General features: G+C 46.5%; 1 protein-coding gene across 1 annotated transcript; it reads right to left on the minus strand.

Annotated features, from left to right (window-relative positions):
- Positions 1–1,011: 1,011 nt before the first annotated feature.
- ttll2 (tubulin tyrosine ligase-like family, member 2) lies at positions 1,012–4,132 on the minus strand (the record flags this gene model as incomplete). Its single annotated transcript, XM_080525502.1, has 2 exons — positions 1,012–3,295; positions 3,792–4,132. 2 exons carry the CDS (start codon positions 4,130–4,132, stop codon positions 1,012–1,014), a joined length of 2,625 nt encoding a protein of 874 aa, XP_080381628.1.
- Between the last annotated feature and the right edge of the window lie 9,214 nt (positions 4,133–13,346).

Below are 13,346 nucleotides of genomic sequence, written 5' to 3' on the forward strand. Positions count from 1 at the left end.
CGGGGCTCATTATGAATGCGAATGGAGTGCGGAGCGGTAACGTGACATGTTTGAAACCATGTTGTCTGTGCTTCATCCTTCACCAGGAGCGGGGAGTTCCCCAACGGGCAGAGAGAGGCCCGCACGGCCCAGTTCAAGAGGCGGGTTAGGGTTAGGTGCTAGGGTGCTACGGTTAAGGTTAGGGTTAGGTTTGGGGGTAGGGTTAGGGATAGGATTAGGGCTAGGGTTAGACATGCCAGGATGTACCAAGTCGACGTAGCACCTAACCCTAATCCTAGTTTTCCCACATGTACCATATTCCCACATGTACCGTAACATACAGTATATATCATTTTTGGAGTGACGATCAAATGTACATACAGTACCATTCTTGTGAAGATTGATTTAAGGAATACGATTTTTATATTTTATGGGAATATTGTCTTGAGGGTTCGAACCTAAAACACCAGGATTGGTGTCAGCAGCAATCTTATGTTGCACTGCATGGCCTATTATTTATGAGGTGTCAACATATCCCTTCCTTCACACACACACACACACACACACACACACACACACACACACACACACACACACAAAATGGCTGAACTCTGGGTCAATATGGCCTGTTAGTTAATGAATCACTCACGTCTCTGTTGGTATGATATGAAGAGAATAACAAAATATGTTTGTTTACCTAAAAATAGTATCACAACATTATTTGTCACTGTTGAAAAGTATCTGTGTTCCATGTTTGCTCTGATGTAAACGACACTAAACCTTGACACCAGTGGAAGTGGGTGGAGGTAGAAACATGTTCGCATTCCTCATGTCATGCCATGCATTACAATGAGCATGTCCTCCGATTTCTACCTCCACCGGCCTCCCCTGACTACACTAGACTTGAAATTGTGTTTTCCACTTGTATATTTTCCATATTTTTTACACCTTCATTCTCAGGCTGCGACAATGATTCAATTAAAAAGCATTAGCACTAAAATGTTATTAGCACTAAAAAGTACTGTGTCTCAGTCAGCTAGAGTAGCAGCACTCACTGAGCAGGGGGGGGTTCCTAGGCCCCCAGAACAGAGACCCAAAGTCCTCCTTCTCCTCCTCCACACGCCTGTCCATCACCTCATCCTCCTCTCTCCTCCTGCTCCTCTCCTGGTGACGCCCAGAGCCCAACTGACAAATGAGCTTGCGGACCTCGCGGACGACTGTCTTCACGTTCAGCTTGTCCCTGGAGGCCTTCAGTGTCGCCTCGTTGAAGGGGAACGTCAGGATGAAGTCACCCACGCGCAGCGGAGGCGTGCTGGAGCCTTTGTCCTGGGTTTTAGAGTCCCCGGGGAACTTGGGGAAACTGTTCTTCTGGACGTGGATGGCCGGGAGCCGACCGGTTCCTCCTACTGGGTGTCTGGAGGCAGGGACCTGCCGGGGGCTATGGAATGTTGACACGTGTCTGTCCTCCTTCGCTGATTCCACCCTTCTGTCCTCCATCCCTGACTCCACCCTTCTGCCCTCCATCCCTGACTCCATCCTTCTGTCCTCCATCCCTGACTCCACCCTTCTGCCCTCCATCCCTGACTCCACCCTTCTGCCCTTCATCCCTGACTCCACCCTTCTGCCCTCTATCCCTGACTCCACCCTTCTGTCCTCCATCCCTGACTCCACCCCTCTGCCCTCCATCCCTGACTCCACCCCTCTGCCCTCCATCCCTGACTCCATCCTTCTGTCCTCCATCCCTGACTCCATCCTTCTGTCCTCCATCCCTGACTCCACCCTTCTGCCCTTCATCCCTGACTCCACCCTTCTGCCCTCCATCCCTGACTCCATCCTTCTGTCCTCCATCCCTGACTCCACCCTTCTGCCCTTCATCCCTGACTCCACCCTTCTGCCCTCCATCCCTGACTCCACCCCTCTGCCCTCCATCCCTGACTCCATCCTTCTGTCCTCCATCCCTGACTCCACCCCTCTGCCCTCCATCCCTGACTCCACCCTTCTGCCCTTCATCCCTGACTCCACCCTTCTGCCCTTCATCCCTGACTCCACCCTTCTGCCCTCCATCCCTGACTCCACCCTTTTGCCCTTCATCCCTGACTCCACCCTTCTGTCCTCCATCCCTGACTCCACCCTTCTGCCCTTCATCCCTGACTCCACCCCTCTGTCCTCTGCCTGTGACTCCAGGTCTGTATCTGAAACCACAGTTTTGCGATGGGCCTCAGTCGCGTGTGACATCGGCACCGCCTGAAGACGTGTCTTCCTGTTTCTAGTGACAGCTGCGGTCTTCGACTGCGGAAGGAGGGGTGTCGGGTTCAACCTTAAGGAGGAGGAGGAGGAAGAGTCGGAGGTGTGGCTTACGGGATCCCTGGCCGAGCATCTCCGGTTCATCTCCGCGTCGGCAGAGGGCAGGGTCAGGCATCTCCCCCGGTTGGCCAGCAGCAGAGAGGGGAGGCTGGAGGATTGGCTGTAGTAGCTCTTCTTCTGGTGGTGAGGGTGGTGCTTACACCCAGCAGCCGGCCTGGCTCTGGGCCTGGCCAGGAGGGCCTGGGCCTGGGGAGACTGGCTGCCCAGATAGCACGGCCGCCTATACTTCTGTCTGAGGCGCAGTATCTGCCGGAGGCCATCGAGCGACTTGTAGCTCAACAGGTCGATCAGATCGTTGATTAACCCTGTCTTGACGGTGACGTCGGCCTGGCAGTCCAGGGAGAGGGCGGGACTGAAGTTCACCTCCAGGAGCCAGGGTTTGAACTCAGCGTCTATGAGGATGTCGAACCCAAACAGCTCGACGCAGTTGGGGCTGGGGGGCATGGAGGGCGCGACGGTGAGCAGGGTCAGGGTGACAATGCTGTTGATCCTCTGCCAGAGGAGGAGCTCGTTGATGCCCTGGCTGTGGAGGAAGCAGCGGAACTTACTCATGGTCCATTTACAGCCCTGTCCCACCCTCTCCTTGTCCGTGGTGTAGAAGGGCCCGAACATGTTGATGCTGGTGTTGGTGAGGTGGGAGTAGAGGTTGTCCAGAGAGGACAGGTTGTATTTCTCCGTGGCGAAGCGCACCAGACCCTCCTGATGCATGTAGATGGTGAGAGGCTGGAAGCTCTTCACACACACGTAGATGCGCAGGTCAAACTTGTACCCCGAGATCAGGAGGGGGTTGGTGATGTACCTCTGGATGATCACAGGGGAGTCGTACACCAGGTCTTTGATATCCTTGAATATGAAGATCCCCCTGCCGCGCGATTGGTCGACTGGCTTGCAGATCCAGTAGCCCCGCCTCCCTCCGTTGGTCATGTGGTGTTTGGTGTACTCTGACAGGAACCTGCGTCAGCCAATAGGAGAGAGTTGGGTAAGAATTATTTTATGTCTTTTTTGTTTTTTTATTATTGGTTCATTTATATATCAATATGAAGGGGAATTCCTGCTTCATAAGCAGAACAAGTGGTATTTGTTTTCTTGAATTAATTAATGAATAATTGAATGACTTGAACGAATGACGAATGACGTATGCGGCAATATAAAGGGGAATTCCTGTTTAACAAGTGGAATGTGTTTTCTTGAAGGAATGAATGAATAATTGAATGAATTCATGTTTTCCTTTTCAGTCATAATATACTGAATAATTGTTCAAATACAATGATAAAATAGAAGTTCCCAACAGGCATTGTCCACATCATAGACAAGGATGGCGTCATCATTATCGACAATATAAAAATAGAAATAGTATCATAGAAATACAAACAAACTGGTGTAGTTTTTCTAATACTAATATACTGAATCAGTGTTCAAATCCAATGAAAAATACTTAATATGTAAACCTGGTGTAGTCATTGGGGAGGATGAAGGCCGTGGGGCTAAAGTCGTAGAGAACCGCTCCAAAGGTCGCCCTCATCCTCTTCAGGTTGCGCGCCAGGCAGTCCTTCCGCGTGATGCCCACCGTCCTGGGGTGGTGGTTGAGCCGCTGCCAGGGCTGGAGGTTGTCGTAGTCGGAGGTGTGGAAGGCAGAGGCCCGCCAGTACAGGTTCCAGTCCCCCTCCGCCTGCTCCCACTGGTTGTACTCCTCCCAGCCCCGCTCCAGCAGCACCTCTCTGACCAGGTCGGGGGCTCCCTCGTGCAGTCGGAACACCAGGGGTGGGGGGCCGATCACCCCTATGGCCATGCCGGGGCAACCGACAGACTTTACCTTCAGCAAGGCTGGCGGAGTGGATGCATGCTGTTAGTCTTGATGTCTTGAACATCATAACTTTATAAAGAATACTGGTTATTAAACCTGTTTAAATAAAGCCCTTTGAACCTGTAATTGGGCAAAACATTATTTCAGAAAATAATGATAATTCATTATTATTATTATTCCTTTTTTTAGGGGTGCTGAAATGTAGGCCGCCCATGGGTGGCATGGTTGTTTGTGACGGAATCAAATGGCATTGTTCTGCTGAATGTTTCCTTTATTGTGGGGTTGCTATAGATCAGCTTCAATTATCAACAACACAAGAAGGATCAAATGGAAAATGCAAAAAGTACATAAAAAACGTTGCCTCTTTAATCTTTATTACACAAATCTACTAAGTGGATTGGTTGACAAATAGACCAAAATAATGATTGATCAAATCAGATCATAGTTCTCTAAAAAAAACTGGTCAGATGTCTTGTTGGACCAAGTCATCACAGTGGGCAGTGATCCAGTAAATCACCCTCTTTTGTTTACGAGTGTTTTGTGAACGCCAGTTAACGACAAAAACGCAGTATCTAGGGTTAGGGTTAGTATCTAGGCTATTTTACAGTTTTTATGAAAACATTTTAAGGATTTCTTTACCTTGAGTTGAATCCTCTTCTTTCCAAACCCGAACTGTCAGACGGTGGTTCACCTGAGCTGTCTGTCGGTCAGACGGTTGTTCACCGGAGCTGTCTGTCGGTCAGACGGTTGTTCACCGGAGCTGTCTGTCGGTCAGACGGTTGTTCACCGGAGCTGTCTGTCGGTCAGACGGTTGTTCACCGGAGCTGTCTGTCGGCCAGACGGTTGTTCACCGGAGCTGTCTGTCGGTCAGACGGTTGTTCACCGGAGCTGTCTGTCGGCCAGACGGTGGTTCACCGGAGCTGTCTGTCGGTCAGACGGTGGTTCACCGGAGCTGTCTGTCGGTCAGACGGTGGTTCACCGGAGCTGTCTGTCGGTCAGACGGTGGTTCACCGGAGCTGTCTGTCGGTCAGACGGTGGTTCACCGGAGCTGTCTGTCGGTCAGACGGTCACGGTTGTTCACAGGAGCTGTGTGTCGGTCAGCTAGCTTTACCGAGATCATCCCGGTTGCTAGGAGACGCTGCGGGCTGTAGATGTATCATCCAGGCAGGACAGGTTAACACATCCTCACACCAATGGGTCTCACAGGTACGTTTTTATGATTAAATGCAGCACATTTTAATGGTTTGAAATTACTGAACACATCTGGCTACATTCTATAGGACGTGTTGCTGTCTTTTTTCCCAAGTCCCTCATGTTGTTGAGGTAAACATATCAGGTCATGCTGCCTAGCAGTGGTAATAATATATCTAGAATATAATTTAATAGAATACAGAATAATAACTTTATTTTTTACCTTTGAAAACTACAGATTCATGTGTTCAGTATATGTGTGGTGTGAGGATTAAATAGTACAATAATTACCGAAAATAATAGCAAAATGTAGGCTGCATAAAATAATAATATGTAATACTAATACTAATTGACACTTCCATAAGTCTAAATAACGTTTATAGCTTGATATGATGTCCATACATATCCAATTGCAAAGGCTATGACGAATCCCACTGACTCCCACAGGCGATAGTTAGAACACTGCTGCCTCCCTCTGGTCGTAGAGTAGAACTGCATAGACTGCTGAGAAGTAGAGAGATTAATAGTGGTCCATAATGGGAGGAGAGTTAGTGGTATTCTCCATACTGGGAGAAAGGTTAGTGATGTTTTCCATACTGGGTGGAGTGTTAGTGGTATTGTCCATACTGGGAGTGGGGTTCCTGTACTCTCCGTACTCCACGGTGCAGTACAGACTCAGGGAGAGCAACAGGACTGCCAGCAGATATACAGCTTGGTGTCCATGCACAGGAAACTGCTACAGGCGAAGGCAATGACGTATCCCACCGCCTCCCACAGACGATAGTTAGTGAACGCAGCCTCCTTCTGGCCGTGGAAGAGAACAACATACAGAGCTGGGAAAAATAAAGTGAGAGCATTAATGGTAGATTCTAAGTGGGATCCTTGGGAGGACCCTACCCTAAACCCTAACCCTATTCTTAACCCTTATCCCAACCCTAATCTTAACCACAACTCTTACCTAACCTTAACTCTAACTGTAACCGCAGGCGCCTGGGTGGCGTAGCTCTCTAAGGCATATGCCACGAAATCGCAGGATTCCTGGTTTGATTCCGGCCCTCGACCTATCCTGCATGCCATCCCTTCTCTCTCTCACCCATCCTTCCTGTCAATCTCTACCATCTCTATCCCAATAAAGCAGAAATGCCTATATAAAAATAAAATAAAAACTCTAACCATTTTAAATCTCAACTTCAATTGGGTCAATGTCAGAGTTGTGTCGTCCTGAGCATCCCACTTAGGATCTATCTGTCGTTTATAAGCCACTGTCAGATGCGCCTATGAGCCTAACCTGTGTGACACGACTGGGCTTGAACCTGTGTGACCTGTGGCACAAAACTGAGTTATCCCACTGAGGTAAAGCCAAGGAAGCCTTCAGGTCTCAGCAAGTGCACTCATCACTCAAATGTGGTTCACAGAACTACCTCTGTTATAGAACTACCACCTGCAATGTTTCTATGGAAGACACAGTGAAGTGAGACCATGGAGGCTGGTGAAGGTAGAAATCGGACGACAGGCTCCATTCCTCATTCCATTTCATGCATTACAATAAGCCCTTCCTCCGATTTCTACCTCCACCAGCCACCCTTGGCGTGCACTATGAAGACTGGCGTCAGCCATGCCCCAGAGAGCAGGGAACACAAAGAAGACAGGCAGCTGGTCTGGGTGAGGCTTCCAGAAGAGGAGGGCCAGGATGCAGGAGAACTGGGTGGCTGCGGCTGGAGGAGGAGAGACACACTGGTTCACATGGACGTACAGTACAGTGCCTCCGTAAGCATGGGAAAGAGGAACCATTTTGTCTTCTTTTGACCTCTATTGATGTCTGTCTTAGAGATAGGACTTGAACCAGGAGAGGGCAGTGCCAGTTATGCCAATGTGTTGGAGACGGGTGAGGAGGATGGAATGGTTGATAGTGTCAAAGGTGGCGCTGAGGTCGAGGAGGATGAGGATGGTGAGGTGACCAGAGTCAGCAGAGAGTAGTATGTAATTGGTGATTTTTAGTAGTGCTGTTTCAGTGCTGTGTTTGGAACGGAAGCCAGATTGGAATGGTTCATACAGGTTATTGGAGTCAAGGTGGGATTTGAGTTGGGCAGCAACAACTTTCTCGAGGATTTTGGATAGGAAGGTGAGATTGGAAATGGTCCGGTAGTTGTTGGGGGTGTCGGGGTCAAGACCGGGTTTTTTAAGTATGGGGGTAATAGCAGCGAGCTTGAGGGCAGGGGGGACAAGACCGGTGGACAGGGAGGAGTTAATTATGTTTGTGATGAGTGGGGTGAGTGTGGGGAGGACTTGGGGGTCGTGGGGGGTTGGAATGGGGATCAGGGAGGGTGGTGGGAGAGGCAGCAGTCAACTGGTTGTGTAATGTGTCGATTTTGGTTTGAAAGAATGTTAGAAATAGGTTGCATTCGCTGGTGGTGAATGAGTTAGAGATGGTGTCCATGGGCTGGAGAAGTTTGTTGATGGTGCTGAAGAGTGTTTTGGGGTTGTTACGGCCAGAATCGATGATGGAGGAATAGTAGGAGGAGCGTGCACTGTTGAGGGCTTCTTTATATTGTTGATGGTGAAGTTTGTAGGCATCCAAATGGACAGTGAGACCAGTTATTTTGTGTAGGCGTTCAAGTTGACGGCCTTTGGCTTTGAGATGGTGGAGTTGATTGTGTACCAGGGGGCAGAGTGAGAGAAGGAGACAGATTTGCTTTTGGTGGGAGCAACCTGGTCAAGGCAGGAGGAAAGTGCATCATTGTAGGTGCTGACCAGTTCAGTGGGGGAGACGCCTGGAGTGAGGGCAGAGTCAGAGATGGAGTCAGCCAGGATGGAGGAGAAGGAGGAGGGGTTAATGGACATTCTATGTCATTAACAGTTAGATCATCTCTAGGTTCAGCCGGAATGTGACTCTGAATATACACTGCTACCCCCCCACCAAATCTATTTCTGTCCTTTCTGAATATATTGTAACCCTGTATTGCAACCTCAGCATTACCAAATGAGGGGTCCAAATGGGTTTCAGACAATGTAAAAATATTAATGTTATTTGTATAGCCAGGCAATGCCAACAAAGCATATTCAACTTCATGGACTTGAAGGGTGCATACATTTAGATGAGCCATTATCAGGCCTTCTGTTGGTATTTTAGACATAGCAGCAAGGTGGCGTAATACTGCCTCTGTTAATATCTTCTTTAATGTTCAGATTGTTATTATTATTATTATTATTGCATTATATTATATGCATAAGGACACAAAAGGTGAAGAAAATCAATAAAAAATAAGTAACAGGAGAATAACAAAAAACACATGTGCTCATTATCATATTATCTGCCAGGACGAATGACAAGCTTGTCATATTTCAGAACAGCGTAAAGACCTTTCTTTCTAGCCTCCATCATTTTCGGCACTAGTTCCTTCCTTCTCTGTCTGACAGCTTCTGGGTAGTCCTCATTGATGACAATTTATTTATGTAAACCAGCTCCTTTCCCTTCTTGCTTTTTTAGTTTTTTTTCTTCTTTCCTAGCACCAGGGGAGCCACCCCTCCCAAATGTCGTTGTTTGGTACCTGTACTATATCAATGACAATAAAGACCATTCATTCATTAATTCATTCATTCATATATTTGTCCCTTTGAGTTTGTTTGCCTTCTGCAACACAGTTTCCTTGTCCTTGAACTATAGGAGCTTGACCACACATTTCTTTTCAGTGCCATGGCCTTTATTGGCCTCATCCCGGTCAGTGTGTCTTGCCCGTGCAATGTACCCTTTCAATCTCTACCCGAGCAGAGTCAGTTTATCTCTGAAGGTCTCCAGAACTTTCTGTTCGGTGTCTACCCATTTTTCACCGTCAGCCTCTGGAATACCATCAATGATTAACTTGTTATTCCTGGATTGACCCTCCAGGAGGCCATTCCTCCAACCCTGATTAAATCTGATCCAGGTTTAAATCAGATCCTGGCGCTAATTTCAGCTTGCGTTCCGTTCCATCAATGTGGCTCAAATTATTTGCTGCTTGGTTGCTATGCAACCAATCCTTCTGAACAAACCTGGTAGCGAGCTGGTTTACAGGCTGGTATGTTTAGGTAATACATGCGTCAAAAATGTCTCACAAGCGGAAACTACATCCCGAACGACAGTTCCATCAAGTGTCTTTTAGGAAATATTAGTTCCCACTTTTTACGAGATAGATAGATAGATAGATAGTTTGACTGTGTGATAGATAGATAATTTGATATTTTGAAAGTGTGATCGATAGATAGATAGTTTGATTGTGTGATAGATAACTCGATATTTTTAAAGTGTGATAGATAGATAGATAAATAAAAAAGTGTAAAAAACAATAGGTATGTCTATCAACTTGCATTGTCATCTTCACAGTGGTGTGTTTGGCGCAAGGGTTAAGGCAGCCAGCCAGAGGTTGCCGGTTCGATATTTAATTTAATGTTGTTGTTTTTTTACATTTAACCGAAGCCTTCATGCAAATCGATTTACAATATATATATATATCTGTCTAAGTGAATCATCTATCCATCAGTAATCATAAGAAAAAATAATCTATGCCAAATCCAGGGTCCAGTTAGAAGAACATCATTTACTAGTCAGAAAGGCTTCAAACACCATTGTAATCGTGTCAGTTCTTGTAAATTAGCCTACACCATAATTTTATAGCCTACATACTTTTTTAGATTAGATTCAGACAACGAAATGCAGTAAAAAGTGTGTCAGAAGAGGGATTTGAACCACTGTGTTAAAATGACGAATTAATACTATGGCAGCGGTCATTACCACTATGCCATAGTGACAATAATATTGTGTGTGTGACTGTATGTAGCCTGCTGCTGATATCACCACAGTAGTAAATTCATTTATTAAAAAACTTCTTCGGTGTATGGGTTGTTGTTTCCTCTCCACTCCACCAGGCTCGGGCCGAGGGGCTACCCTTTTACCACCCCGAGACCTGGTTGAGGGGCTCACCCGGGCTATATTTCTGGACACCCCTCCAGAAGCCACGTCATCGTCTCGTCATCTAATGCCGACAGACCATGCATCCCGTTGGGTGGGTGGTACACCGGGCAATCCAGGATAACATGGTCTGCGGTTTGGTCCTCTGCGCCACACTCGCAGGACGCATTTGGGGCCAAGCCCCACCTGTGGAAACAGGAAACGCCCGACGCCGGTCCGGAGACGATTGAGCCTCACCCAGGATAGCCTTGGCAAGTCCATCCCGAGGGGCTCAGGGCCGGCGACTGGGATGTGGTCACGGAGTTTGGAGGTGTTTGCCTCCCACTCCGTGCGCCACATATAATCCGCCCATCCTGCCGCACTGATGTTAAGATCTCTGCATTGCTGCCTGAGATCCTGTGCGGCAGGCACAAATGGGTGTCTCGACTTGAGATGCCGGGAGGGCTCCGCTGTTATAGTGAGCCAGGACCTATCATGGAGCAGATGGTTATTAAGCTCCACGGCCCGGCAGGTGAGACGTGCTGTGGCTCCCATGCGGTGGAGGTATAAGGCGATCAACTTCTCCTGAATTGAGTCGTCACTTACAAGCGAGTTCGTTTAATCTCAACGAGACGTTGATATAACTTCTAAGATAAAATTGTTCAATCAAATATTAGGCACCACTACTGAACTGTTCTTTAAGAGAATATTTATTCGAGCACATCAGCAAGCAATAGCATTTCATTCCATGGAAAGGGGTCCTATCTAGTTTCACCTCCGTAGGCCAGTATCAGCTAGTCGTCAATAGGTTAACTGCAGAAGCTTCACCAGACAAGAGCCCAGTTTCGCCTTGATACATAGTCTTTATACATTTTGATTTCACATTTGGGGCTGGGCTGTCCCTCCTCCCCCTATCTGGTAGTTTTTAATTGTCAGCATTAAATCTGTTGTGGCCTTCAACTCCTTTCGGTGTGTGTGCGAGAGTACTGTGTGTTATCTTCTTCTTCTGGCCCCCGGCCGTTAGTCATGGTGAGAGTGGTTGCACACTTTGTCGGCAACTGTATCCACCTGTGTGAGCAGCCTAGTCTTGCGCAACGTTAGACACACACACATTCTGTTATGTTTTTAAGAAATCAGTAAGCATTAAGAAATCAGTAAGCATATGCACACAGTTATGTTTTTAGGATGTACAGACATTTTTATACAGTTAATTCTACGTGCGTTCTAAAGCACTAATTGGCCAGTTATTTGATCTTCAAACCCATTCCCTCATGACTAGGTCAGTACGTCCTCCTTATCAGAATAGCTTGTGAAAACATAACTGTTGCCAGGCCCACAGAGTCCCATGACTTGGGATTCGATTAACAAGTTAAAATACAGTATAGAAGAATAGACTTATCATTAATCATTAGTTATGAAAGTATAAAATCAGTACAGGAAAATAGAATATCATAACAGCAGGTGCAAAATGGTTGTTAGCACTTAGCACATAGGTAAAAATAAATAATTTACAGGCGGTTTGAATTATAATACTTTCTTTTAGTCAGGAGCTTTTCTTCTTCATGTCGCTCAAAAACAGAACCTCTCTTTTGGCTTTGCGTGACCTTCCCATTTTTCTCAACTGACCTCAGTCACATATTATTTAAATGAGCACATAGTACATGATTTATCACTTCTAGTTATTTTAATACAAATTCCCAACAGAGGCCTGCGGGCTGGATGCCTGCTAAAATGGGAAGGTTGTCCACGGGGGTAGGACGCAGGCATCCTGTCACAATGCGCAAGGCTTCGTTTATAGGCGAGTCGATGAGGCGGGTGTGGGCACTGCGACACCATACTGGGGCGCAGTATACTATGAACATATAACAATAACTGGGGCTAGTATTACCTACACATTTAATCGTTCAGCAATTTCTTGCCAAACCATTTCCCTCGCCTTGTTAATTGCGGCAGTATTGCACTATTTTACATCTTATTTTTTGTCTTCATAAATATCAATATTATTGATAGAAACGCTGCACAATAAGTGGGACCGCTGCGCAGACTAGTGTTGTCACGATACCAATATTTTACCCTGCGATACTATACCAGCCCAAGTATCACGATACTGAGTAGTATCGCGATACCGCGGCACTTTTGTAACACTTTTTATTTTTATGAACATGCAATGTATTTATACAAGTTACAATAACTTAATGAGTGGTGCATGAATAACATGCATTTAATGCATTACACTGTAACTCCACAGGTAAGTAAAAGTACTGAAACCGATATTTTTGTGACATTATTAATAAGTAGTTTGAAACATCAAACAGACCAACTGGCCTTTTGCAAGAGTATAGCAAAGTAGGTGTGTGTGTGTGTGTGTGTGTGTGTGTGTCTGTCTGTCTGTCTGTCTGTCTTTCTGTGTCTGTATGTCTGTCCGTCTGTGGGGTCTTTTTCACGAACTTGAAAAGTAAAAGCAAACACTGGCATATCAAAAATATAGAGGGCTACTTCCAAACTGTAGCTCAAGACTTAACTCAACTTAAGAAAACTCAGTGGTCATATTCCAAAGATTGTCACTAAGCAGGGCAGAAGTGTGGTTATTACTTCATTAGCACCGGCTGGTTAGCCAGCAACAGCAGCAGTGCTGCCGCACACTTTAGCTAAGAAGTTTATTCATTCATTTTTGTAATATTAGCTAATTGCAAGAACACAGATAATTATAACAAATAAAGCCATACTAACCTCATTAGCTTGCTTGTATTCCAGTGCAAGGTCTGGATGACGACATTGTAGGTGCTTTATTAAGTTTGACGTGTTGCCTCCTTTTGCCTGTATGGCATGATTGCATCTCCTGCAGAACGGACGGCCATCATCTATTGCTTTACCTTCGCGATCTGGTTTAAAACCAAAATAGTTCCAGATAAAACTTTTTGAGTTAGTTTTCTTTAGTAATTTTGGCGTTGATGGTGCGACGCTATGGGTAGGGAACGCTTCTGCCATGACGATACTGAGAAGACTGGCTCGCGCCCAGACAGACATCCAGATAACGTCAATATATAAGGTAATATTGTGACTGCGGAGATGTGCGCGAGCAAA

The sequence above is a fragment of the Nansenia antarctica genome (genome assembly GCF_963989245.1).
Source record: "Nansenia antarctica genome assembly, chromosome: 1".
NCBI classification, from domain to species: Eukaryota; Metazoa; Chordata; class Actinopteri; order Argentiniformes; family Microstomatidae; genus Nansenia; species Nansenia antarctica.